General features: G+C 45.5%; 1 protein-coding gene across 1 annotated transcript in view; it reads right to left on the bottom strand.

Annotated features, from left to right (window-relative positions):
* Positions 1-6776: 6776 nt before the first annotated feature.
* Positions 6777-27477, bottom strand: part of LOC137520731 (cytochrome P450 4A4-like) — a 71382-nt gene continuing 50681 nt past the window's right edge. The window contains exons 8-12 of the mRNA XM_068239031.1: positions 21482-21672; positions 19819-19952; positions 14422-14486; positions 11277-11359; positions 6777-8374 (exon numbers count right to left, since the gene is read on the bottom strand). Coding sequence (XP_068095132.1) covers positions 8197-8374; positions 11277-11359; positions 14422-14486; positions 19819-19952; positions 21482-21672 — 651 coding nt within the window. The 3' untranslated portion in view covers positions 6777-8196. The remainder of the gene's footprint in view (positions 8375-11276; positions 11360-14421; positions 14487-19818; positions 19953-21481; positions 21673-27477) is intronic.

Genomic DNA, 27477 nt, shown 5'->3' with positions numbered 1-27477 from the left:
CATAGGAGGATTGTCGCTGGAGGAGCTGCGCACCAGAGGCCAGGACAGACTCCTGACAGGTAAGTGAATTGTTTTTTTACAGGGGCATTTTTTTTCTGGTGTCTGCTGCCCACATTACGATATTCTGGTGACTGACTGCTGCCCACATTACGATTTTCTGGTGTCTGCTGCCCACATTACGATTTTCTGGTGTCTGCTGCCCACATTAGGATTTTCTGGTGACTGCTGCCCACATTGCGATTTTCTGGTGTCTGCTGCCCACATTGCGATTTTCTTGTGTCTGCTGCCCACATTGCGATTTTCTGGTGTCTGCTGCCCACATTACGATTTTCTGGTGTCTGCTGCCCACATTACGATATTCTGGTGACTGACTGCCCACATTGCGATTTTCTGGTGACTGCTGCCCACATTGCGATTTTCTGGTGACTGCTGCCCACATTGCGATTTTCTGGTGACTGCTGCCCACATTACGATCTTCTGGTGACTGACTGCCCACATTGCGATTTTCTGGTGACTGCTGCCCACATTGCGATTTTCTGGTGACTGCTGCCCACATTAGGATTTTCTGGTGACTGCTGCCCACATTAGGATTTTCTGGTGTCTGCTGCCCACATTACGATATTCTGGTGACTGACTGCTGCCCACATTAGGATTTTCTGGTGACTGCTGCCCATATTACGATATTCTGGTGACTGCTGCCCACATTAGGATTTTCTGGTGACTGCTGCACACATTGCGATTTTCTGGTGACTGCTGCCCACATGGCGATTTTCTGGTGACTGCTGCCCACATTGCGATTTTCTGGTGAACTCTGCCCACATTACGATTTTCTGGCCCACATTACGATTTTCTGGTGAACACTGCCCACGTTACGATTGTCTGGTGAATGCTGTCCACGTTACGATTTTCTGGTGAACGCTGCCCACATTACGATTTTCTGGCCCACATTACGATTTTCTGGTGAACACTGCCCACGTTACGATTGTCTGGTGAATGCTGTCCACGTTATGATTTTCTGGTGAACGCTGCCCACATTACGATTTTCTGGCCCACATTACGATTTTCTGGTGAACACTGCCCACGTTACGATTGTCTGGTGAATGCTGTCCATGTTACAATTTTCTGGTGAACGCTGCCCACATTACGATTTTCTGGTGAACTCTGCCCACATTACGATTTTCTGTCCCACATTACGATATTCTGGTGAACGCTGCCCACATTACGATTGTCTGGTGAATGCTGTCCACGTTACAATTTTCTGGTGACTGCTGATCACGTTACGATTTTCTGGTGACTGGTGCCCACATTACGATTTTCTGGTGAACTCTGCCCACATTACGATTTTCTGGCCCACATTACGATTTTCTGGTGAACACTGCCCACGTTACGATTGTCTGGTGAATGCTGTCCACGTTACGATTTTCTGGTGAACTCTGTCCACATTACGATTTTCTGACCCACATTACGATATTCTGGTGAACGCAGTGCCCACATTATGATTGTCTGGTGAATGCTGTCCACGTTACAATTTTCTGGTGACTGCTGCCCACGTTACAATTTTCTGGTGACTGCTGCCCACGTTACAATTTTCTGGTAACTGCTGCCCACATTACGATTTTCTGGTGAACTCTGCCCACATTATGATTTTCTGGCCCACATTATGATTTTCTGGTGAACTCTGCCCACATTACGATTTTCTGGCCCACATTACGATTGTCTGGTAAAATGCTGCCCACTTTACAATTAATTTACAGTGAAACGCTGCCCCATTACGATTATTTGGCACCTATGGGGGGGGCCCCATCCAAATATTCGCAGGGGGGCCCAGTGATTTCTAGTTACGCCCCTGGCACCAAACACTCATATTACTCAGGTATCCAGAGGTTAGTGATATATCTGATTATCGGTGATACTGCAGATCATCAATAATCAGGTATATATCTGCATTTTTGGTGGTACTGCAGATCACCAATAATCAGATTAACTCTGTGTTACACCGATCGACCGTTACACTTGTTTACCCGATAAAAATAAAGAATTGATTTTTTTATTTTATGCCCGACAGTTACACTTTAAAAAGCAGATCTGAGATGAAAAACTAACTAGTCTATAACGAGTAACTTGTCTATATATCTTATCTAAAGTTAGATAGTTTACACAGCATATCTAGCTGCAAACAGCTTCCAAAGTTTGTTGACTATGTATTCCTGTGATACAATGAGGGCAGCCATGTTCTGTTTGTCACATTGTCACAGGCTGAGGGCTGGAGATGCTATCAGCTTGCCTGTGTGTAAATTCAGTCCCCTCTCCTCCTCCCTTCTCCCCTCTGCCTCTGAAATCTCTGGCTAGTAACCTCCTCCTCCTCCTGCCCAGACTGAGCTCCCATAAGCCCTTGCTACAGTGCCAAGGCACAAAAGGAGCTGTGGGCGAGGCTTGTTTAGTTTATAGGGAATTAGAGTATTAAAATCAAACATAAAAAGGATTTGGCTTAAGGAATGCCCTATAAACAATATGAAAGGAACACAATTATGCAATGAGTAAAAGTGTATCTCGGATCCACTGAAGTGAGAGGGATATGGAGGCTGCCATATTTATTTCCTTTTAAAGTGACACTGAAGTGAAAAAAAATGATAGAATGAATTGTATGTGTACTACTGATAATTCATAGAACATTAGTAGCAATGAAAAGTCTTATATTTTTATTTTCAGTTATATAGCTTTTTTTTTTCTTCTTTTTTTATAACATTGCATCATTCTCTAGTATTTGCAGAGCGAATGACCCTTTGAACTTTCCTGCAGTAAAATCTTAAACAAACAAGAAACAGTGAGAGACAGTTTGAGATAAGTGCTTCAGAAACAGCACAGTAGTGACCCAAGTTGGATGGAAGAACTCAGAGAAGCTCTTTTGCATAGATAATATGTGACGTTTTTTAACTCTTCCTGTACTGGAAACAATATGAGACTCATATCTCTGCTACTTAATGTTCTATTTCTTAGCTGTACTACACATACACATCATTATATCATAAGTTTATTACCAGTTGCCTGGCTGCCCTGCTGATCCTCTGCCTCTAATACTTTTAGCCATAGACCCTGAACTAGCATGCAGCAGATCAAGTGTTTCTGGTGATATTCAGACACTACTGCAGCCAAATAGATCAGCAGGGCTGCCAGACGTGTCCCCTCACCCCGGGGAAATTACAAATGCTGGAAGAAGCTGCAGTCAACTTGAGAAGATGAAGAATCCCTAACGGCTAGGGGCCAAAGAAGCAGCACCCCGCAGGTAAGTTATGGCACTCCCCCCAACTCTTTCACCCCCAGCGGCACACACCATTACAGACTTCCCTTACATGGAGGTTCGTTTTTTAAAAAGAAAAAAAAAATGCTGCATTGGTCACTTTATGGTGCATACACACATCCAATCTTGATTGGCCATTTTTTACCAATTCCATGTAGTGTGAGAGATTACCTTTAGGGATGCTCATTTGGATTTCGCAGAATGGAAATTTCCACATTTCCTATCGGAAAACGGAACTCAGATTTCTGCGGAAAATACCACACTACTGCAACTCAATAATTTTGGATCCATCTGAAAATGGCGCCTGCGAATAATGGCACACAGTGTTGCCGCTAATCCGTTTGTCGCTTATCGCTATTTAACGTTACAGCCTTATTGTTATTTTGCGTTACATAGTTACTGTACATAGTTATTTTCGTTGAAAAAAGACATACGTCCATCGAGTTCAACCAGAAAATAAAGTACAACACCAGCCTGCTCCCTCACATATCCCTGTTGATCCAGAGGAAGGCGAAAAAACCCTCACAAGGCATGGTCCAATTAGCCCCAAAAGGGAAAAAAATTCCTTCCCGACATCAGATGGCAATCAGATAAAATCCCTGGATCAACATCATTGGGCATTACCTAGTAATTGTAGCCATGTGTTAACACACAGAACCCTCTCTGTACCTATCCCTAGACCCCCCCTGGTGGTGCCTAACCCTAACCACTCCCCTGGTGGTGTCTAACCCTAAATCTCCCCTGGTGGTGCCTAACCCTAAACTTGACAGTGTTACATTAAATCCATTCACTGTTTTGCAGTTAAATAACTTCTGCAGTTTGGCTTATGTAGGGCACTATTGATAAATAACGTTACTGTGCTCAATAACGTCTGCGTCAGAGAATGCAGAGTCAACTCAGAAGTATTTGGCCAATCAAAGAATGCAAAAAAATGACAAAAAGAAAAACCCACTACTTGGATTATCGGATATCAGAAAGTCAAAATCGGTAATTGGCATTGGCGTAAAATGGCATTTTCGACCATCCCTATTCAATTTTGTTCAAAGTATTAAACACTTGTTGCCTCTCACACTATTATTATTATTTTTTTTTAATTTGTATATAGTGCCAACATCTTCCGTAACGCTGTACAAACCACAAAACAAACCTTGATATGAATTTCCGAACGATTATTTTGGTCTGACAGGATTGCTTATCATTTTCCTCTCTGTTGGTGGGCCCGAAGAATTGTTACCGATTGATTGCAATGATCAGATCAAACAATTAATTGATCTGGAAATTGTACCGTTAGGGCCCATTTCTACGACGCACGTATACACATCGTTTCCACGCATCGCGACCGGATGGGAAAACGCTGCTTATTTTGTACCATATCCTGCCATCCGGGGCATGCTGGGGCGATTCTGGACAGCATGCTGCAGTTTACCGCAGCACACACCTGAATCCCTATAGCCACACATATCATGGCTAAGTGATTCTGATGTGTAGTATGGTGGTATAGTGGTTAGCGCTCTCGCCTTGCAGCGCTGGGTCCCCAGTTCAAATCCCAGCCAGGGCCCTATCTGTATGGAGTTTTCCTGTTCTTCGGGGACTCTGGTTTCCTCCCACATCCCAAAAACATGCAGATAAGTTAATTGGCTTCCCCCTAAACTGTTCCTAGACTACGATACATACACTACTACACGATACATACTGTACACATATATATATATAACTATGGGCAGTGCCGTGCAGAGGCTCCTTAAGTGGGTGGTGTTACATTTAAAAAAAGTTGCCCCTCAATGCCCTCCCCCCCCTGCACGCCCCCCTCCTCGTTTCTGGCTAGGGGTTATGTGGGTGCTGAATGCAGATGCTGGGTGCATCAGGCAAAAATGGGAGCACAACTCAGTGGGTCAAGCAATAAGTTTGAGCGCTTGACCCACTGAGTTGTGCTCCCATTTTTGCCTGAAGAAGCGGGGTCACGCCCGCGAAACGCGTTGCATTTGTGGAGTTGAATAAATTACTTGACAATTCTATTTTATTGAGACTCAAGTGAGTTTTCTTTTTTTGTAAGAGGGAGGTGAGTCCACCTTAACATCCCCCTCTCCTTTTAAGCGGTTTTTAAAACGTTTTACTCTACTCTGGCGCCTCTGTATACTGAGTTTTTGCTGATCTTCTAGTCCACCCTGGGTGGAGGGGTGCATCCCCATCTACTATCTACAGAGAGCGACTTCTTAACCTGAGTGGGGTCAGGTCCTAATGCTCCCTACCTGCATTTAAAGTGGTTGCCTATTGGTAACCCGTGTTTGTGAGTATATATATACATAAAATTGTATTGAACTCTTCATTTTACCTGACAATACTGCACCATATTGGGCTCTCGATTCTCTTCTTGTTTTTAAGCATGTGAGATCTGTGTGCATGTACTGGATGTCATATGGGTGCTGGGTGTGACATGGTTGGAATACTTGGTGACATGCTGTACTGGGTGCTGGCTATGTGTGGGCTTTGGGCATCACATGGGTTTTGAATGCAGGTACTTTGGGTGCGGGTACTGGTTACGTGGGTGCTTGGTGCTGATAGTGTGGGGCCATGTGGAGGCTGTGTGCAGGTGTGAGTACTGGGTGCAATGTCAGGCCTTGGTGCAGGTACTTGAGGTCATGTGAGCGTGAGTTTTCTGCCTGGGGGACATCCGGGGCACACCAGAATAGATCCGGGGCACGTGCCACTGATCTTTGGGGCTAGCAACGCCCCTTTCCCAGAGCCTCCCCTCTCCATAGGTGAGTATCATCTTTTTTTTTTCACTTCAGGATGACCCCCCCAAAAAAAATAGGCAGTTCAAATCTGACAGAACCGACAGGTTTTGGGCCAGTCCATCTCCTCACAGGGGATTCTCAAAGTTTTCTTTGTTTTCAGCAGCATTTCCAGAACAGCAGTTTAACTGCCAAAATAGTAAGATACCAGCCAGCCTCCCTACTCACTTGCACACTATTTTGTCAGTCAGACTTTGCAACTGCCGTTCAGGAAATGCTGTTGAAAACAAAGAAATCCCTGAGAATCCCCATGAGGAGATGGCCTGGCCCACAATCTGTCAGTTCTGTCAGATTTTAACTGCCTACTTTTTGTTTGCGATAGTGGTCCTTTAAGGATGGCCACGTCAGTGATCAGCAGCCAATCAAAAGCAGCAGATTTTTAGAGTACAGCTCAGGCACAAGAAGACTGGGATTATATCTTATACAACCTGGGTCAGGTTTTCACGCAGTGTGATTCAATGGTTTCCAAAAAGATATACAGTAACAGCGTGTAAAATGTCCGGTAAGTTTGAAAACAAGTTGCTGGCATCAGACTCAAACTGAGAAAAATATTTGACAGAAAACATTTCTTAGTTTCAACATTTGTGGCTTTATCATCGTACCATTTTAATGTTTACTCAAGTTTTATTTAAACTTCAAAAAGACAATCAATCAAATATATACCAGATCAAGACAAACAAGAAAAAGAACATGAAGTACATTTTATTTAAAAAAAAGGTTATAACAGCTGGTCCAGGGAGGTACACAAAAGAAAAATAAAAGTCATACAGGCATAACAACATCTCGGCTACATAATAACAACCTGATTAATCCAACAAATAAAGGACTAAAACCCAAAACCTTACACACACAAATAGGTATGCGCTTCTGCATAACATATAGCAAGTACGATCAATTGGTTTGACTAAAAACTGTATTACCCCTGAGCCCAGGAGGTAAATCCAGATTGCCCCAAAAAAGTAAGAAAATATGGTTTCTCATAGGTAATAGGGAATTGCCAGGGCCGGAGCTACCATAGGAAAAAATGGGCAATTGCCCCAGGGCCCCAGAGCTTTTAGGGGCCCCTAAGGTGTCCCTCCCCCATCTTAACTGTTGCTCCCAAGGGACTCTGCAGAGTCTGTTAAGTTGGGAGGTGATTGGCGGAGGGTCAGCAGCCAGCTCAGGGGCCCAGGAGGGAAATTTGGCTGCAACAAAGGGCCTCTAATGGCGCATTTTGGTCGACGGTGTCTGTTGAGGGGCCCCCAGGCTAATTTTGCCCTAGGGCCCAATTGTTACTTGAACCAGCCCTGGGAATTGCTTTCTTACAAAACTTCCAGAGGTGAAAATACTGCCACACTATACCATTCAGTTTCAGAAACAGCTTCATGTTTATAGTAGGATTTCAGAGAATACCGTTAAAAGTATAAGGCGCAATGATGAGTACCTTAAAACGTACCCGGGGGATGGATTCAAGAGGTAGGTTCCAACAAAGAAGTTGGGCAGCCACATAGTATAACCACACATTGGGTTTCCCTATACCTCCCGAAAATGTCTTCCTCTGGAGATAAATGGACTTACTCGTAATTTTTTTGAGATTAAGCCCGCCAAATAAATCCATTAAACAACTTCTGAAATTTCTGCAGATTCAATTTTGAAATAAAAAGGGTAGTGCCCGAAATAAATACAGAAGCCTGGTTGCAGCATGATCTTAGCAGCGACAATTCCCCCCCATCCAAGAAATTTAGAAATTGGTCCAACCCTTTTTAATCTGCGGAAATTTTTTTGAAAATAAAGTTGGAAAATTAGCCTAATAAACCATGAGAATAGATGGCGTCAGGTAAACCCCTAGACATTTTAATTTCGGGATAACCCATGTAAAAGGAAACTTTGCACCATTTTTATTGAAATAAAGAGTTTACATGATTTGCAAATCATCGCCCTCTGTGTTTATTTGCCTTTCTTACAGAGCAATCCCCAATAGCTATACAATTATTCATTCTCTCCAGTCCTGGATGTAAGAAGCTAACAAGCAGCATAAAATGTAGGCAGACAGCATATATATAGTATTATGGAAACATACATAAAGTAACACTACATTGCCATAATACAATGATATTCTCCTATATTTTATTTATTCTGTGGAATTTTCTTTAGATACAAGTGAATACCATTCACAGAACGCAAAACTATCTGGTGAACTTTCTTTGGCTCGTTGGTGGGGTCAGGGCTCAATTGGAATCTCTTTAGCGTCAGCGCCAGGGCGATCTTCATCTCGTTCATGGCAAAGTTCTGTCCAATGCAGTTCCTGGAACGGAGAGTACAAAGCAATAGTTAATATTATCTCTTGAAACACTTATTTTTGAGGAAGGCGGCAAATGATGCCTTTGGCAGTACCATAGCGGCTGTGAGATTAGTGTTAGGTTAGTGTTAGGTGTAGCGGCAGTGATTATAGTGTTAGGTGTAGGGGCGGTGAGGTTAGTGTTAGAAGTAGAGGCAGTGAGGTAAGGTTAGTGTTAGGTGTAGCAGCAGTAAAGTTAGTGTTAGTTGTAGCAGCAGTGAGATAAGGTGTTAGGTGTAGCGGCAGTGAGGTTAGTGTCAGGTGTAGCAGCAGTGAGGTTAGTGTTAGGTGTAGCGGTAGTGAGGTTAGTGTTATATGTAGGAGCAGTGAGGTTAGTGCTAGGTTTAGCAGCAGTGAGGTTACTGTTAGGTGTAGCGGCAGTGAGATAAGTGTTAGGTTTAGCGGCAGTGAGGTTATTGTTAGTTGTAGCAGCAGTGAGATAAGTGTTAGGTGTAGCAGCAGTGAGGTTAGTGCTAGGTGTAGCGGCAGTGAGATAAGTGTTAGGTTTAGCGGCAGTGAGGTTATTGTTAGTTTTAGCAGCAGTGAGATAAGTGTTAGGTGTAGCAGCAGTGAAGTTAGTGTTAGGTGTAGCGGTAGTGAGGTTAGTGTTATATGTAGGAGCAGTGAGGTTAGTGTTAGGTGTAGCAGCAGTGAGGTTAGTGTTAGGTGTAGCAGCAGTGAGGTTAGTGTCAGGTGTAGCAGCAGTGAGGTTAGTGTTAGGTGTAGGAGCAGTGAGGTTAGTGTTATATGTAGGAGCAGTGAGGTTACTGTTAGGTGTAGCGGCAGTGAGGTTAGTGTCAGGTGTAGCAGCAGTGAAGTTAGTGTTAGGTGTAGCGGTAGTGAGGTTAGTGTTATATGTAGGAGCAGTGAGGTTAGTGTTAGGTGTCGCAGTAGTGAGATAAGTGTTAGGTGTAGCGGCAGTGAGGTTAGTGTTAGGTGTAGCCGCAGTGAGGTTAGTGTTAGGTGTAGCAGCAGTGAGGTTAGTGTTAGGTGTAGCAGCAGTGAGGTTAGTGCTAGGTGTAGCAGCAGTGAGGATAGTGTTAGGTGTAGCAGTTAGTGTTAGTTGTAGCAGCAGTGAGATAAGTGTTAGGTGTAGCGGCAGTGAGATAAGTGTTAGGTTTAGCGGCAGTGAGGTTATTGTTAGTTGTAGCAGCAGTGAGATAAGTGTTAGGTGTAGCAGCAGTGAGGTTAGTGCTAGGTGTAGCGGCAGTGAGATAAGTGTTAGGTTTAGCGGCAGTGAGGTTATTGTTAGTTTTAGCAGCAGTGAGATAAGTGTTAGGTGTAGCAGCAGTGAGGTTAGTGCTAGGTGTAGCGGCAGTGAGATAAGTGTTAGGTGTAGCAGCAGTGAGGTTAGTGCTAGGTGTAGCAGCAGTGAGGTTAGTGCTAGGTGTAGTGGCAGTGAGATAAGTGTTAGGTTTAGCGGCAGTGAGGTTATTGTTAGTTGTAGCAGCAGTGAGATAAGTGTTAGGTGTAGCGGCAGTGAGATAAGTGTTAGGTGTAGCGGCAGTGAGCTTAGTGTTAGGTGTAGCGGCAGTGAGGTTACTGCTAGGTGTAGCGGCAGTGAGATTAGCGTTAGGTGTAGCGCCAGTGAGATTAGTGCTAGGTGTAGCGGCAGTGAGATTAGTGTTAGGACCTATTTCCACTTCACGCAGATTCTGGATGCAGAAAACTGACTCCAATGAATGCCTATGGGAAATCTGCATCAGAAAAATGGCGTTTAGTGAAAACAGGCCCATAGACATACACTGGAGTCAATTTTTCTGCATCCAGAATCCGCGTGTAGTGGAAACAGGCCCTAAGGTGTAGCGGCAGTAAGTGCTTTTGCAAATAAAGAAGAGCCTGAGAATCTCCCATGAAAAACTGTACTAGTCCTAAAACTGCCAGAACTGACAGATTTTCACTACTGTAAAGTACTGTAAGTAACTGAGACATAGGTAAAAAGTCGTGTATGGTGCGTTTTCCTCTAGGACAATTTATATGAATGTATACACAAGTTCTAACATTTTTAAAAGTCTGGGAGATAGTGGTTCTTTAACCACTTAAGCCTATTTGGACGAATATGTTCGTCCAGATAGACTGTACTGCTGCAGCTGAATGAGGCGCGTGCGCTCCCGCCGCCTCTCGTTAGCCCCCCGATCAATGAATGGGAATATACTTCCCATTCATCGATCTAAGTCCCGTAGAGAAAAACTCTTATCAGAGGCCGCTGTCTTTCTGCTTTAAAAAAAAGTTCCTTGTCCTCATTCTAGTTCCTGGAAGTGTGATTGTTCGCTTCCAGGACTTGACTGTGGCCATCTTGTGGCAAAATAGTAAAACTACACCCACATACATTTTTTTATAAATACATTATATTACATTTAAAATTAGCTGTTTAACCCCCACACCGAAAATTACCCAAGGGTCTGAACTTTTTAAATATGCATATCAAGAGAGTATGTTAAAATAAATTTTTTAGATTATAGGCTTGTATATAGTGATGGACACAAATTGAAAAAATGCACCTTTATTTCCAAATAAAATATCTGCTCCATAATTTAAACGGTGTAATAACCGGGAAAAATAAAATACATGGGTTGTAATTACGGTAGCATGTATTCATTTCAAACTATGATGGCCAAAAACTGAGAAATAATGAATTTTTTCAATTTCTTTCTTAATCTTCCTGTTGAAATGGGTTTGGAATAAAATATTTCTTAGCAAAATGTACCAACCAAAGAAAGCCTAACTGGCGGCGGAAAATCAAGATATAGATCATTACAGTGTGATAAGTAGTGATAAAGTTATTGACGAATGAATGGGAGGTAAAAGTTGCCCGGATGCATAAGGTGAGCAACACTGTGGGCTGAAGTGGTTAAGATAAACTACTTACCTTGTTCCAGCGGAGAAGGGTAGGAAGGCGTGGGAGTGTCTGTTAGAAGGATTGTCCAAAGAAAACCTCAAAGGGTCAAATACCTGATAACAGAAAGAGAATGAGAATATGTCTATATTTTCTCTAGATTATCACAAACATAAAAAATACGCCAAAAATAACAACACATAGGATCATCAACAAAATGCAATCATTAAAAAAAAAAAAAAAAACATCTTGGTCATGGTCATTAGGAAAATGTAAAATAATAATTGACTCCGTACAGTGATGAGCTCCGGATGAATTCCGAATGGGTTTCATTTGGAATTAATCCGGATAATAAATGCACCTGAGCGGGTGAGCGAGGGAGGGTTAAACTTACCCAGCAGCCGTCTGTTTTAATCCGTCCCACGGCGCGTCCCATGCTGATTTCCAAGCCACGTCACTACCACGCTTTCTCCCAGGGCACCGTGGGTGGGGATTCGTGGAAGTGCCCTGAATCTCTTGCCTTAACAATGCACCTGCTGTTAGGGCCCATTCACACTTGAGCGTTTTGCCTCGGCGAATTCGGCAAAACGCTCAAATGCTAGCGCTTTTGAAAGCGGTAGTGTATTAAAACCCTATGGGCCCGTTCTTACTTGGGCGATTTGCGCTAATCGCCGCAAATCGTCCAAAATCGCGAAAATGCAAATGCGTAGCCTGCACCATTTTTAGGCGTTTTCCCGGCGATCGCGTTTCAGTGCTATAGAAGCGCTAAACGCAATAGCGGGAAAATCGCTGGCTGAAATTGACCAGTCTAGGGACCCCTTAATATTGGTTTCTAACAATTACAATTTAGAGACATTTTGCATAAACTTCTGCAATCACGGCTATATGTAATTACGATTTGGACATTCAATTGATTTCATGTAATACATTGATAACTTTGCGTAATTTTGTACCGACTTTAGCAGTTAATAGCAGAGTTCCCATACATGAAATTGTCATCAAAATGGCTCCATATGTCAAGGAGAAGAGTGTGAAAAAGTGCAAATAAAAAAAAAAAGATTTCAAAAAGTCCTTGTAGTTTCTGAGAAAATCGATTTTAAAAACGGAAAGGAAAAATGGCTTTTAAATTGTCTTTCAAAACCATTTTTCCTTTGCTTTTTTTAAAATCGATTTTCTCAAAAACAACAAGGACTTCTTTTTTACATGTTCCCACTTTTCTCCTTAATGTATGTAGCGATTTTGGTGACAATGGCATGCGCGGAGGGTTTGCTATTAACCTTTAAATTCGGCATGAAAATTATGCTAAATGATGCTTCCTGATTATGTTTACAAACTAATACTAATACGATTTCACATTGTAATTGGGAATTACGATCAAAATTTCTATTGTGCAAAATCTGTGTTCATCACTAGAGATGTCGGCGAATCCCCCCTCCCCCCTGTACTAATTCCGGGTGCCTGGCAACAGCGCAGAGAGTGCCTGGCAACAGGCACGCAATCTAAGACGCGCACCACCGGCCCAGCGCAGCCTAACTACTACGGGTCATTGTGACCCGGAAGTAGTAGCGGCCCTTAGAGATTCGCTGGCGAACGGTTCGCCAACATCTCTATTCATCCCTATAAATTGTCACTAAAAAAGGTTCTTGGAGGATTGTGTGTTACACATACATACCGTATGTGTATTTATTGACATGGAGACTTGTTCAATCATGTTTATTATTGGGCCTTATATTACAGTGCAATTGTTTTTATGTTTTTAATCTTTATATGGTGACAATAAAGGCTTTCTATATTGATAATACTGTTGTGGTGCGGTTTACTTAGGGCCAGTCCTTTGCTCTTTTTTAGTGACTTCCTATATCTATTGGCCTTTTCTGCACACGACTAAGATTTATTTATTGGTTATAATTAAGCCTTGAATATTATTGATGGTGCTTGTCCTTTGCTTTTTGATTTTTCATCACTATAAATGACTCTGCGGCTGGTATAAAAGAGCCCTTAGTATACAGCTCTGTTCTAGTTATGCAAAGATTGGCAGGTGCTAGGGTTATCAAACCTCTTGTGTTGGCAATCAATTTGCAGGGGTAGTATGGGCGAGTCCCTGGTGGTGGCAGCTCTGGGGCTCACCTGCGCTCCTTCCCTTTTGTGTTGCATACGGGTTTGGGGTCCCAAGTAGTGGCAGAGCTCGGGCCCCCACCTGTCATGTGCAACAGTGTTTGCAGGTGCTAGGGTTAGTAACTAACCCGCTTACCTATTAATCATTATACTCCCGTGGCTGGCTGAAGCGTTTTTGAAGCTCTGTGGCCACCCCCACATGCATTGCCATGGCCCGCCCCCAGCTTGGCATCCACCTATTAGACCACGGTTGCTGCGCTGGAGGCGGGCTGTGGCAACCCAGGTGTGGTTAGTAGGGATGCTCGGTCGGATAATTTCCGATCGGAAATTGCATTTCCGCATCGGAATTCAGAAATCGGTAATACAAGTGTGGTAGGTGGATTTTCGAGGACATCTTTGCTGATTTGAACATTGATTTTCTCAAAAACTACAAGGTCTTTTTGAAAGATTATTTTTCCTCTTGTCCCCAATCTTCTGCTTAACATACCCTGCAAATTTAGGGTTTTTCTAGCACCTACGGGGACTTTGCTATTAACTGGTAAAGTCGGCGGCTATTGACTGTAATGTACAATGTGGACAATCTGCATTACCGGTATGCAGTAATTTTAAGCCAATCAGAAGACTCACAATAAATAAGCCATTCAGAGAATTCGGAAATATCCACCAAAATCCCCATTACAGTCAATGGCCGCCGACTTTAGAGGTTAATAGCAAAGCAGCAGAGTGGAAACTAGAGGAAAAAAAATCTTTCAAAAAGACCTTGAAGTTTTTGAGAAAATCAATGTTAAAGTTGGCCGAAATTTCTGCGAAAATTCGCATCGGAATGCGGAAATCGGTAGTGGAAAGTGGAATCGGTAGCGGTAATCAGCAATGGCGGAAAGCGGATTTTCTGCGGAAGCTGAAATTTGCATTTCCGACCATCCCTGGTGGTTAGCTACATAGCTCCAGAACACCTCAGGCATAATCCACCAGACCACCACATTGGTTCTGCTATAACGACTTGCTGTATTTTATGCTAATAGTTACTGTAGTACAAGTTTATGAATATATAACAGTAGGTTACCTCGGGGTCCTCCCACAAGCTGGGGCATCTGTTTATTAAGTAGATACTCAGAAAAACAGTTATGCCTGTAAAAGAAATGAGAAAACAAGTTTCAGAAACAAAGTATAGCTCGTTACTCACACATCTCAAATAGGTTAGCTGTCATTGTCAGCGATTCTGCAGGAGCAAATCTTTCAAGGACTAGTCTCGAAAAATTTTACAAGGTGCCCCGATCCTTCCTTAATCCTTACACAGATTTATATAGTCCAACCTCCTGTGTGCAAGAGGCCGAGCACCAGTAATACTCCTGTGTGCTGTACCTATCAGGTTCTGGTGATGTGGCGCACTATGTGCTGTGCCACCAACAACATTAAAGAGAACCCGAGGTGGGTTCTAACAATGCTATCAGCATAAAGAGACTGGGTCTGCTTATACTGCCCAGCCTCTGTTGCTATTTCAATCCCCCCTAAGTTCCCCCTGTGCTCTGCTATGCCCCCATAAATCATTAGCCGAGCTGTCGACACACAGCGTGTCGCGGCCGGCTGTTTACAACTGCAGCTGTCAGTCTCGGCGCTCCCCCGCCTCCTCCATAGCTCCGGTCCCCGCCCGCGTTCCTTTCCTCCAATCAGCAGGGAGGAAAGGGACGCGGGCGGGGACCGGAGCTATGGAGGAGGCGGGGGAGCGCCGAGACTGACAGCTGCAGTTGTAAACAGCCGGCTGCCTTACGCTGTGTGTCGACAGCTCGACTAATGATTTATGGGGGCATAGCAGAGCTCAGGGGGAACTTAGGGGGGGATCGAGATAGCAACAGAGGCTGGGCAGTATAAGCAGACCCAGCCTCTGTATGCTGATAGCATTGTTAGAACTCACCTCAGGTTCTCTTTAATGTACCGTAGTCCAAACACATGGGAAGATTGCTGTTGCAGATGAAAGGGATGTAGGATATGATTAAGCTTTAGGTGAGTATGATGACTATTTATTTTTATTACACTCTGCCTAATTATGTGATGGGTACACATCCTAATATGTTGTTTGAGAGGACAAATTAATTATGTTTGGTGGTAAATTCTTCCTAATTATGTTGTCTGGGGGTACTCTGTGCCTAATTAGGTTGTTGAGGGATACACACTGTTTAAAGTGAACCTGAACTGAGTAAAATAATTGAAAATAAACACATGATGTACCTGTAAATGAATATTACATACTGTACTTACCTCCCTGTCAGTTTTTCTCAGAAGCTCACCATGTTCTTCTTAGGACGATTCTTTCCAGTTCTAACAAGATTTTGTCAAAACTGAAATATATCAGTTGCTGTCAGTTATATATCAGTTGCTGTCAGTTATAACTGAAAGGGCAACTGATGTGCAAGGTAATGTCCATGTTTCCCTATGGCTCAAATGGGGGACATTACAGTTTAACAGTGTGCTAACTTGGAAGCTGTTATGGAGTAAAGGCCATTTTCAAAATGGAGGATGGAGAATTACATTGATCACAGTGGGCAAACAGGACGCAGGAGAGGAGAAAGAGATTGATGAGTAGACTACACGGGAGGTAAGTACAGGGCCGTTTCTTGCCCCGTTCAGCCGGTTCTGCTGAACGGGGCGCCGATGAGAGACAGATGGGGGGGGGGGGCGCCAGGCAGAAGCAGAAGGATGTGACTGCTAGGAGCCGGTGACGCGCGGATGCGGTGCAGCGAGAGGCAGGAGGAGCTGTGCGCACCAGCACGATCACCGGCTTCAGTTCGCGTATGTCGCGTACCCCCCCCCCCCCCCCCCCGTGTGCCTCCCGTTGCTGCCTGCCTCTCTTGCAGACCTCAGCGCTGGCGGCGACCCGACCGGAGAGTGTCAGAGCAGAGCGCACACCCGCAGACAATGCACATGCGGAAGTGATGTCATTGACCATGACCACTTCCTGCATGAAGTGATGCTGGTGGTAGTGTGCGCTCTGCTCTGCCGTTCTCCGGTCGGGTCGCCGCCAGCTCTGAGGTCTGTGTAAGCCCTGCATAGCACCCTGCACAGCCCCCAGCATCCCGCCCAGCATAGCACCCTGCAGGGGATCAGTGAATAATGGCGCACAGCGCCTATGCATAAAAATGGCGCCGCATTAAAAAGATACGCTTATCGCTATTTATCGTTAGTGCTGCATAATAATGGCGCACAGGGAAAAAAGAAGAAAAACGGCATACACTAACGTTATTTATCAATAGTGGCACACACTAACGTTATTTATCAATAGTGGCACACACTAACGTTATTTATCTGTAGTGGCACACACTAACGTTATTTATCAATAGTGCCATTCATATGCCAAACAGCAGATGTTATTTAACTGCAAAACGGTGAATGGATTTAATGTAACGCTGTCAAGGTTAGGGTTAGGCACCACCAGGGAGGTGGTAGGGTTAGGCACCACCAGGGCTGTGGTTAGGGTTAGGCACTACCAGGGGGGTCTTAGGGTTAGGCACCACCAGGGGGGTCTTAGGGTTAGGCACTACCAGGGGGGTCTTAGGGTTAGGCACCACCAGGGGGGTGGTTAGGGTTAGGCACCACCAGGGGGGTCTTAGGGTTAGGCACCACCAGGGGGGTCTTAGGGTTAGGCACCACAAGGGGGGTGGTTAGGGTTAGGCACCACCAGGGGGGTCTTAGGGTTAGGCACCACCAGGGGGGTCTTAGGGTTAGGCATCACCAGGAGGGTGGTTAGGGTTAGGCACCACCGTGGGGGGTTATGGGTTAGGGATAGGTGCAGAGAGGGTTCTGTGTGTTAACGCTAAATAACGATAAGGCTTTAACGCTAAATAACAATAAGGCTTTAATGTTAAATAACAATAAGGCTTTAACGTTAAATAGCGATAAGCGGCAAACGGATTAGCGGCAACACCGTGCGCCATTATTCACAGGCGCCATTTTCAGATGGATGCCCCTGCAGAGCCCCCAGCATCCAGCCCAGCATAGCACCCTGCACAGCCCCCAGCATCCCGCCCAGCAAAGCACCCTGCAGAGCCCCCAGCATCCAGCCCAGCAAAGCACCCTGCAGAGCCCCCAGCATCCCGCCCAGCATAGCACCCTGCAGAGCCCCCAGCATCCCGCCCAGCATAGCACCCTGCAGAGCACCCAGCACAGCAAGGCACCTTGCACAGCCCCCGGCATCCAGCCCAGCATAGCACCCTGCAGAGCCCCCAGCATCCAGCCCAGCAAAGCACCCTGCAGAGCCCCCAGCATCCAGCCCAGCAAAGCACCCTGCAGAGCCCCCAGCATCCTGCCCAGCAAAGCACCCTGCAGAGCCCCCAGCATCCTGCCCAGCAAAGCACCCTGCAGAGCCCCCAGCATCCCGCCCAGCATAGCACCCTGCAGAGCACCCAGCACAGCAAGGCACCTTGCACAGCCCCCGGCATCCAGCCCAGCAAAGCACCCTGCAGAGCCCCCAGCATCCAGCCCAGCAAAGCACCCTGCAGAGCCTCCAGCATCCAGCCCAGCATAGCACCCTGTAGAGCACCCAGCCCAGCAAAGCACCCTGCAGAGTCCCCAGCATGCAGCCCAGCAAAGCACCCTGCACAGCTCCCAGCATCCAGCCCAGCAAAGCACCCTGCACAGCCCCCAGCATGCAGCCCAACATAGCACCCTGTAGAGCACCCAGCCCAGCAAAGCACCCTGCACAGCCCCCAGCATGCAGCCCAGCAAAGCACCCTGCACAGCCCCCAGCATGCAGCCCAGCATAGCACCCTGCACAGCCCCCAGCATGCAGCCCAGCAAAGCACCCTGCAGAGCCCCAGCACCCAGCATAGCACCCTGCACAGTCCCCAGCATGCAGCCCAGCAAAGCACCCTGCACAGCACCCAGCCCAGCAAAGCACCCTGAACAGCGCCCAGCATAGCACCCTGCATGCAGCCCAGCAACACCCTGCACAGCCCCCAGCATTCAGCCCAGCAAAGCGCCCTGCACAGCCCAAAGCCCAGCAAAGCACCCTGCACAGCACCCAGCCCAGCAAAGCGCCCTATTGCTGCTATTAGTGTGTGTGTCTTGCCCTTGCTGCTGCTGCCCGCTAGCACCTCTGGCTCCGTGGTCCCCCGCCCGGACCCCCACCGATCCGGGCCTGGCGCCTTCTTCCAGGACCAGAATCCAATTCCACCTGCCAGGATGGTGGACAACATCATGGTAAGTAGGCAGGCAGTCTATATTTCTGACGTGGCTGTTGGGGGAGGGTGGCGCTCTTTTTGCCCTGGGCTGGTGGTCAGACCACCATACCACCATGGTCTGATTTTGACTGTGACTCCCTGGCTGGACTGTTAAGTTATCTAAGGGGGTGGCAGTGGGGTCAGGCCAGTGTGATTGCAACATGTACTGGGGGGGAGGGGGGGGGGGGTTTGTGGGTTCAGGCCAGTGGGATTGCAACATGCACTGGGAGGGGGGCTGTGGGGTCAGGCCAGTGGGATTGCAGCATTATTATTATTTAGGATTTATATAGAGCTGACATATTACGCAGCACTGTACAGAGAATATAGTCTTGTCATTAACTGTCCCTCAGAGGAGCTCACAATCTAATCCCTACTATAGTCCTATGTCTATGTATGTACAGTGTAGTGTATGTATCATAGTCTAGGGCCAATTTTTTAGAGTGAAGCCAAATAACTTATCTGTATGTTTTTGGTATGTGGGAGGAAACCGTAGTGCCCGGAGGAAACCCACGCAGACACGGGGAGAACATACAAACTCCTTGCAGATGTTGACCTGGCTGGGATTCGAACCGGGAACCCAGCGTTGCAAGGCGAGAGCGCTAACCACTATGCCACCGTGCTGTCCCATGTACTGGGAGAGGGGTTGTGGGGTCAGGCCAGTGGGATTGCAACATTTCTCTCAATAAACCTTGTGTTAAGCATAAGTAAAAAAAAATAATAATGGTGAGTTGGTTTCAAGAAGCCTTTTGACATGATTTCACTTAGCAGCTCTGATTTTGGGGAAGTGTGTGTGTGTGTGTGTGGGGGGGGGGGGGGGGGGGGGGCATATTTTTTGACTCTCGAACTGGGTGAAATTTAGCCTAGAAACTGCCCTGGGTAAGTATAACGTGTGTATGTTATTTTGACTTTTAATTTTCAGTTTGCTTTAATTGTGTTGTTTGGGGGTTACTCTGCCTTACTATGTTGTTTGGGAGGAAATTTTGCCTTGTTGTTTTGTTAAGAAGGACATACTGCCTAGTTATATAATGGGGACAATACCCAATGATGTATGTTAGGGTGAATGTTACATAACTAAGTTGTTGGGGGAGGGGAGGAAAGCTGCTTATTTATGTTGTTTGGGGGGACATGCTCCCTATTTGTGTTTTTAATTCGCACATAGTGGTTTGGGTGTATCTCCCCAAGGTAATTATACTGTACAGTGTGTTCACCCCAAGCATCATAAAAAAGTGGAATGTCCCCTCACTTACCTTTAGGCAAGCTCCGCCCATCAGGAAAGGTGATTGGTGAGGTAAGTTCTCGAGCAATTAATGGCACCGGTGGATAGAGACGCATGCTCTCCTTAATACACATGGTACAATACGGCATATTACCCAGATCCTCCCTAATAACACACAAGGGGGAGATAAATATATAAATTAAGTTAAATAGCTGACGTTGATAAATCGTATAGTTAGAGTCTAATGGACTATGTTAGCCTCATCCTTCTTGATGGTTTATGGAGTGATAGCTCCGTGTCAAAGACCAGTTAGAAGCTTTTGTCATACTAAACCCCTCCCCCCCAGCAGAGGAATTCAGGGTTGCAGGCTGTGCTTTACTAGGGAGACAGGTCTGTAATCTGAGGAGCAGGGGCGTAACTAGAAATCACTGGGCCCCCCTGCAAAAATTTGGATAGCCCCCACCCCTGGCCTGCTCAGGGCCATTTTGGGGTGTAGGAGGAGTTGCAGCCTGAGGGGAAAGCATGGCCACACATCGGTGGGGAGGAGGGGACAGTCCCCCCCCTCACCTCGGGCTCTCCCCTCAGCATCTATCAGCGGCAGCAGAGCGGGCAGGAACACATACCTCCATCCACTGCGGAGGTCCGATCTCTAAGTGCCTCACGCTACTTCCTGTTTAAACAGGAAGTAGCGCCAGACACTTGAAGATCGGAACCTCCGGTGCGTGGATGGAGGTATGTGTTCCTACCCGCCGCCTGCTGCCCACGATTGATGCAGGAGGGGAGCACACTGAAGGAAGCGCCCGAGGTGAGGGAGGGGGGGGGGGGGGACTGTCCGCCCTCCCTGCCGATGTGTGGCCATGCTTTCCCCTCATGCTGTGACCCCTCCTGCCCCCCAAAACAGCCTTGAGCGGGCCCCAGAGGGGTCCTGGGCTCCCCACAGATTCAGGGGCTGCAGCCCCTATTGTTACGCCACTGTTGAGGTGTCACCTGTGTAACTATAGCCTGGCAGCTGGGGTGGTCTGGGAGCTGGATGGGAGGCGGTCCTATATATGATTAATGCAGAGAGCGGCAAAGCGCTATACTTACCTCCTTCCGGCGTAATATCTGTCTTCTCCACCATGTAGCTTCAGTCCTCACATGGTGATTGGTTGGCAGCATGGCACTTACAAACTAAACAGTGGCGGAGACATGTATTGTGCCAGGAGCAGGTATGCATTGCGCTTTTCTGCACTGTCTACTCTGCATTAATCATGTATAGGACATAGTGGGGTTGCTGAAACGTTAACTATCCTCGAGTGACAAATTAGAGACCTATGCTTAACAGACGTATCACTAGCTTTCAGGCTAGCCATGCATTATGTTGCTATGGGGGGGCAGAGGGACAAAAATCAATGGATGATGGAGCGGCGGGAGTGAAAATAATATTGTGATCGAGCATGCTAGTCAGGGATCGTTAAAGATCCAACATGTTTGATCTTTAAGCTACATCAATCATACGCTGTACACACATTTGAAAGGTGAATAATCACCAGCCGAAGTGGTTATTATCAGGTGTTTCGGACGACTTTTACCCAATGTGTATATGTACTGTGGCTATGTAAGACGGGTAAAGCTGAGAAATTGCAAAGAAGACATACGTAGCAACTCATTATGGATATTGTTGATATAAAATCAATGTTCTAAAAACTTCTCACCATTCTATGGTGTCTCGGTCTCCCATGACCTTCCTGATCTCCTCCCGGCATTTTTCCTGGTGTTCCGGGTATTTGGCCATACAGTATAATATCCAGGCAATCCCGCTGGCCGTCGTATCGTGTCCCTCAAACATGAAGGTGTCCACCTCCGCCCTCAGGTCCTCGTCAGACAACCCCTGACCGTTCTCATCCTGGGTGTTTAACGTTTTTAAGGATTTGTTAGGAGACTTTAAATCACATTAAATAAATAACTCAGAACAAATGTAAAGTTACGCACATTTTTAGCACGTTGCTTTTTAATCGGTGGGCTTTTCAGTCTCTTTTAGCACCCTATACTTTCTTAGTAGTTCTGGGTCACCATAAGCTACCTGGGTATTTTGTAGTACTGGTCCAAGCCATATCCCATACTGTAGAGCCACCAAAATCCCTGCCATGCACTGATGAGGGCCAGAAAGTCTGAAACAGCTGTATTCATGTTGGATTGATGTGGCTCTGTAATATTCATAAGCTTTAGTCTTGCTACACACCAGCGGTTTTGGATGTGAGCCTGTCTTCAGAGGAATAAAGAGATGGTTCACGTATTCAGGAGTAATGCATCATGAGAAACCACAATTGCTCACTTAAAGTGGAGCTGTCAGCCATACTATCTCAGAAAAAACCCCCACATATATAAGTAGATAAATACTTGCTCTACTTACATAACATGTAATATTGCACTGTCCACATTTTTGATTTTAGTGATTTTTTCTATAGTAAAAAAAGAGAAAATCCTTCTTAGGATTTTCCATTTTGGCTGTGTCTATCTTGAAGCCAATTCTGACATCATTTCTTCCCTTACTCTGTCTGTGTATCATTGCCCGCCCCCCTCCCAGTCTTAAGACACTCCCACCCAGCTCTGCAATAGAAAGTGCATTGAGAAATATTGGCCAATCAGAGAGGAACAGAGGTGTGGGAGGGGAAAACAGGAGGGAAAGAGGCTTCCACCAATCAGGCTGCATTAGTTATGTCTGAGGGGAAAGTAAAGAAGAAAAAAAAATGAAAACTCAGCAGGCCCTGCAACTTCCTTTGTGCGGCAGATGAACCAAATAGGAGCCAGGGAAACTGGGGAATGATGTTTTATGGAGAAGAAAAGTAATAGTGATTTTAACTTTTGGATTGCTTGGTTAGCATCCTTTTTACTAGTTTGCCAGATAAAAATAAAGAATTGATTTTTGATTTTATGCCTGACAGTTACTCTTTAAAGGAATACTGTAACAGATGGAATAGGTCAAAATGAGCCCATGTATCTGTGGCATGGTCCCCTCCAGAGCCGGGACAAGGTCCTCCAGCACCCAAGGCTGAGACACCAAAGTGCGCCCCTCCATCCCTCCCACCTCAGCCGTCACACACTGATTGTTATTAGACTAAGAGGCCCCTCCCCATCCCTCCCACCTCAGCCGTCACACACTGATTGCTATTAGACATAAGAGGAACCCCTGGGCCCCCAACACCTTAATCTCTAGTTATCTGGCTTGCAGTCACCGCCATGTATCCCCTTTTCTTATTTCTCTCTGCTTCAGACACAATAGGGAAATGATAGCTGAGTGAGTTGTGCGCCCCCTCCTACACTGTGCCCTGAGGCTGGAGCCTCTCTTGCCTTCGCCTCGGCCCGGCCCTGGTCCCCTCCGATTTACGTATAATGTGCCTCGTCCGAAAACCCCACCAGAGTGTAACGAAAAATTGTGATCACTACAATTTACCATAATTCTAATGCAAGTCAATTGGAACATTTAAAAAACAAAACAAAAAAAAAAAACGAAAATTATCCAAAAAAACTCTCTCGGGTGTGTCTCCAGCCTACAACATTTTCTGCTCTCAGACCACGCACCCAGTTCTCTTGCGGCATGCAGAGATTGTGGAAGTACCGGGGGTGCGGTCTGAGAGGATTAGTCTTGTTATTCCTTTAGAGCTGTAGAAACTCAAATACCTCCTGTTTTAAGAAGGCAAGTTATACTCACTGATATTGTTGTTGCTTGTAAAATACAAATACAAACTTATATGTCTATTCACGTTGCGTGACTCATTCAGGGGCTGGAGGTCGCTTACCGACGTCAGAATAAATACCATCCGCGCCCTCTCCGCCTGTGGTTCCGCCTACACTTACTCATCATAGAAAGTGACAGTGCAAATACATATAACAGTGCTTACTATACATAATGCAATTCTTTATCACTCTCATACCCCCTCTTCCCATCATTATGCTACCCTTCCCCTATATAGGGGTTCATCCATAAAATGATTAGACCACTACCACTACCACCCATTAATAACATGTTCCTCAACATATGTGGTTTATGTTTTAACATGTGTGTGTGGCTCACAATATGTTGGGAGGACAACACAGCCATTAAAGAAACGAATTTATCGGCACATAGATAACATCAGGAAGGGATACAAGTCTCAAAGTGGCTGCTGTAGAACGGGTAAGATCGCATTGGCGCGGGAGTAATAAACTGCAGCAGCTATGTAAAAAAGAGACGGGATGGACTTACAGGCTGGGAACGTTATCCCCTAAGGCTTCTTGCACACAGGCGCACGTTAGTGCAGCCTGTAACGCTCCCCCAACGCACAGCAATGTAACACAAGTGGACTGTTCACACTGCCCACGTTGCATTACATTGTAACGCAGCAAAGTGCTGCATGCTGTGCGTTCTACTCGGCTAAGCCGCGTTAGACTGTTTGCACATGCTCAGTCATGTTGGGGAGGAGGGGAGAGCGGCCGGGCACATGGCTAATTAATATTCACTGAACTCAGTGACGTGCAGTGTTTACTTCCTGGAGCGGCCGCTCTGTGCGGCGATTGGCCGGGCGGGACCACGTGATGCCGCATGCGTCCAAAAGTACGCATCACGGCATCACGGACGCCAGAGTGGGCTGCACAACGCGGCTCACTCCGACGTCCACACCAGAGAGCACCAGGCGTTGCGTTAGGGGCACGTTATGTGCCCTATAACGTCCCCTAAACGCAACGTCCTGGTGTGTAACTAGCCTAAAGGTTTAAATATTGAACTAGATATTAACTGTTTTATTGCAAATGGATGATGAGATGGGTAGTAGGGGGTGTATTTATATAAGGTGCAGTGGTTTGTATTTCATAATCACTTTGTATTTTTGTAATTTTGCATATTTGTATTTTGGAAGCATGCACAAGTCACTTTGGTTGCAATTTGTTGCATTTTGCACATTTTTTGTGTTTTTTGGGATTATACACTGAGGTTTTGCTCAAGATATTTCATTAATTGATTAATTGAGGTATTAGGATTTTTGAGAGGATTGTAAAGGTAGTGGTCTAATCATTTTATGGATTAACCCCTATATAGGTGAGGGGTAGCATAATGATGGGAAGGGGGTATGAGAGTGATAAAGAATTGCATTATGTATAGTAAGCACTGTTATATGTATTTGCACTGTCACTTTCTATGATGAATAAGTGTATGGGGATAGGTATTGTTATGGAGTGACAAGCACATGAATTGGTGTAAATATAAGAAATATAAGATAAGAGAAGGTAGGGGAAATATGTATGTAAGAACATGCGGAAATTAATTATGAACTATGATTATAGAGGATCGGGCATGACTAGGCTGTATATTGCATTTTTTTATATAGGAATTTTAATGTAATTTACTGATTTGATCTGTAATTTTACTTGTTTACCAAAACCGCGGAATATAATGAAGTCAGCACGCTGTGTGGTAGCTTAGTAACCAGAGGAGGGCGGTGGTGTAGGCGGAACCACAGGCGGAGGAAGCACGGATGGTATTTATTCTGATGTCGGTAAGCGACCTCCAGCCCCTGAATGAGTCACGTAATGTGACGAAACGCATAGGGCGGAGTCGGAGGTGTGTGCGCGCTGACGTCATGGGAATTCGAGAAGGAAGCAGGAGAGACAGTGTGGTGGCGTGCGGCTGTTATATCCGCGATAGGATCGTATGTACTCTCTGTCAACCTGCATATCTGTGGCAATAAACTTGGAAGTTGGTTTTACATATGGAGATCCTCCTTGGCTGACATCTATGTTATGTGTGATATGCCAATAGCCAAGACGCGCTTCTGGTGAGTGCATTCACATGGGGAGAGTGACTAGTATCCCATATACGGTGGAGGCACTACCTCCAGGAGTGCATGCACGGGGTGCAGATTGTGGTTTTATAAGACAATACTTTGCACTATGTGCTTGTTTTAACTGTTTCAGGGTGGAAAGCGCAGTGAATCGTTGTGGACTGTTGAGTAAGGTGGAGTGAACCTTTTTTAGCTGCGATCCCCTGAATATTTGATTTTCCATTGGAGCGCAGTATAATCGTTTGTAAAATGCAAGTCAATTGGAACATTTAAAAAAAAAAAACGAAAATTATCCGAAAAACTCTCTCGGGTGTGTCTCCAGCCTACAACATTTTCTGCTCTCAGACCACGCACCCAGTTCTCTCGCGGCATGCAGAGATTGTGGAAGTACCGGGGGTGCGGTCTGAGAGGATTAGTCTTGGTATTCCTTTAGAGCTGTAGAAACTCAAATACCTCCTGTTTTAAGAAGGTAAGTTACAGTGGCTTTTGTCACATTACTGCCACAAACATGAATCAATTTTATTGGAATTCCACGAGAAAGACCAATACAAAGTGGTGTACAAGTGAGAAGTAGAACGAAAATCGTGCATGATTCCAAACATTTTTAAAAAATAAATAACTGCAAAGTAGGGTGTGCGTAATTATTCAGCCCCCTTTGGTCTGAGGGCAGTCAGTTGCCCATAGACATTGCCTGATGAGTGCTAATGACTAAATAGAGTGCACATGTGTGTAATCTATTGTCAGTACAAATACAGCTGCTCTGTGACAACCTCAGAAGTTGTCTAAGAGAATATTGGGAGCAACAACACCATGAAGTCCAAAGAACACACCAGACAGGTCAGGGATCGAGTTATTGAGAAATTTAAAGCAGGCTTAGGCTACAAAAAGATTTCCAAAGCCTTGAACATCCCACGGAGCACTGTTCAAGCGATCATTCAGAAATGGAAGGAGTATGGCACAACTGTAAACCTACCAAGACAAGGTCGTCCACCTAGACTCACAGGCCGACCAACGAGAGTGCTGATTAGAAATGCAGTCAAGAGGCCCATGGTGACAAGAAGAAAGTAATTGTTAACAGAAAAGCATAAGAAGTCCCGTTTGCAGTTTGCCACAAGCCATGTGGGGGACACAGCAAACATGTGGAAGAAGGTGCTCTGGACTGATGAGACCAAATTTGAACTTTTTGGCCAAAATGCAAAGCACTATGTGTGGCGGAAAACTAACACTGCACATCATTCAGAACACACCATCCCGACTGTCAAATATGGTGGCGGCAGAATCAAGCTCTGGGGATGCTTCTCTTCAGCAGGGACAGGGAAGCTGGTCAAAAGTTGCTAGGAAGATGGATGGAGCCAAATACAGGGCAATCTTGGAAGAAAACCTCTTGGAGACTGCAAAAGACTTGAGACTGGGGCGGAGGTTCACCTTCCAGCAGGACAACGACCCTAAACATAAAGCCAGGGCAACTATGGAATGGTTTAAAACAAACAATATCCATGTGTTAGAATGGCCCAGTCAAAGTCCAGATCTAAATCCAATCGAGAATCTGTGGCAAGGTCTGAAAACTGCTGTTCACAAACGCTGTCCATCTAATCTGACTGAGCTGGAGCGGTTTTGCAAAGAAGAATGGGCAAGGATTTCAGTCTCTAGATGTGCAAAGCTGGTAGAGACATACCCTAAAAGACTGGCAGCTGTATTTGCAGCAAAAGGTGGTTCTACAAAGTATTCACTCAGGGGGCTGAATAATTACGCACACCCCACTTTGCACTTATTTATTTGAAAAAAAAAATGTTTGGAATCATGTATGATTTTCATTCCACTTCTCACGTGTACACCCCTTTGTATTGGTCTTTCACGTGGAATCCCAATAAAATTGATGCATGTTTGTGGCAGTA

Source organism: Hyperolius riggenbachi, chromosome 6 (assembly GCF_040937935.1).
Source record: "Hyperolius riggenbachi isolate aHypRig1 chromosome 6, aHypRig1.pri, whole genome shotgun sequence".
Classification (NCBI taxonomy): Eukaryota; Metazoa; Chordata; class Amphibia; order Anura; family Hyperoliidae; genus Hyperolius; species Hyperolius riggenbachi.
The sequence above is the reverse complement of the archived record's forward strand: the minus strand, read 5'-3'. Positions and strand labels throughout refer to the sequence as shown.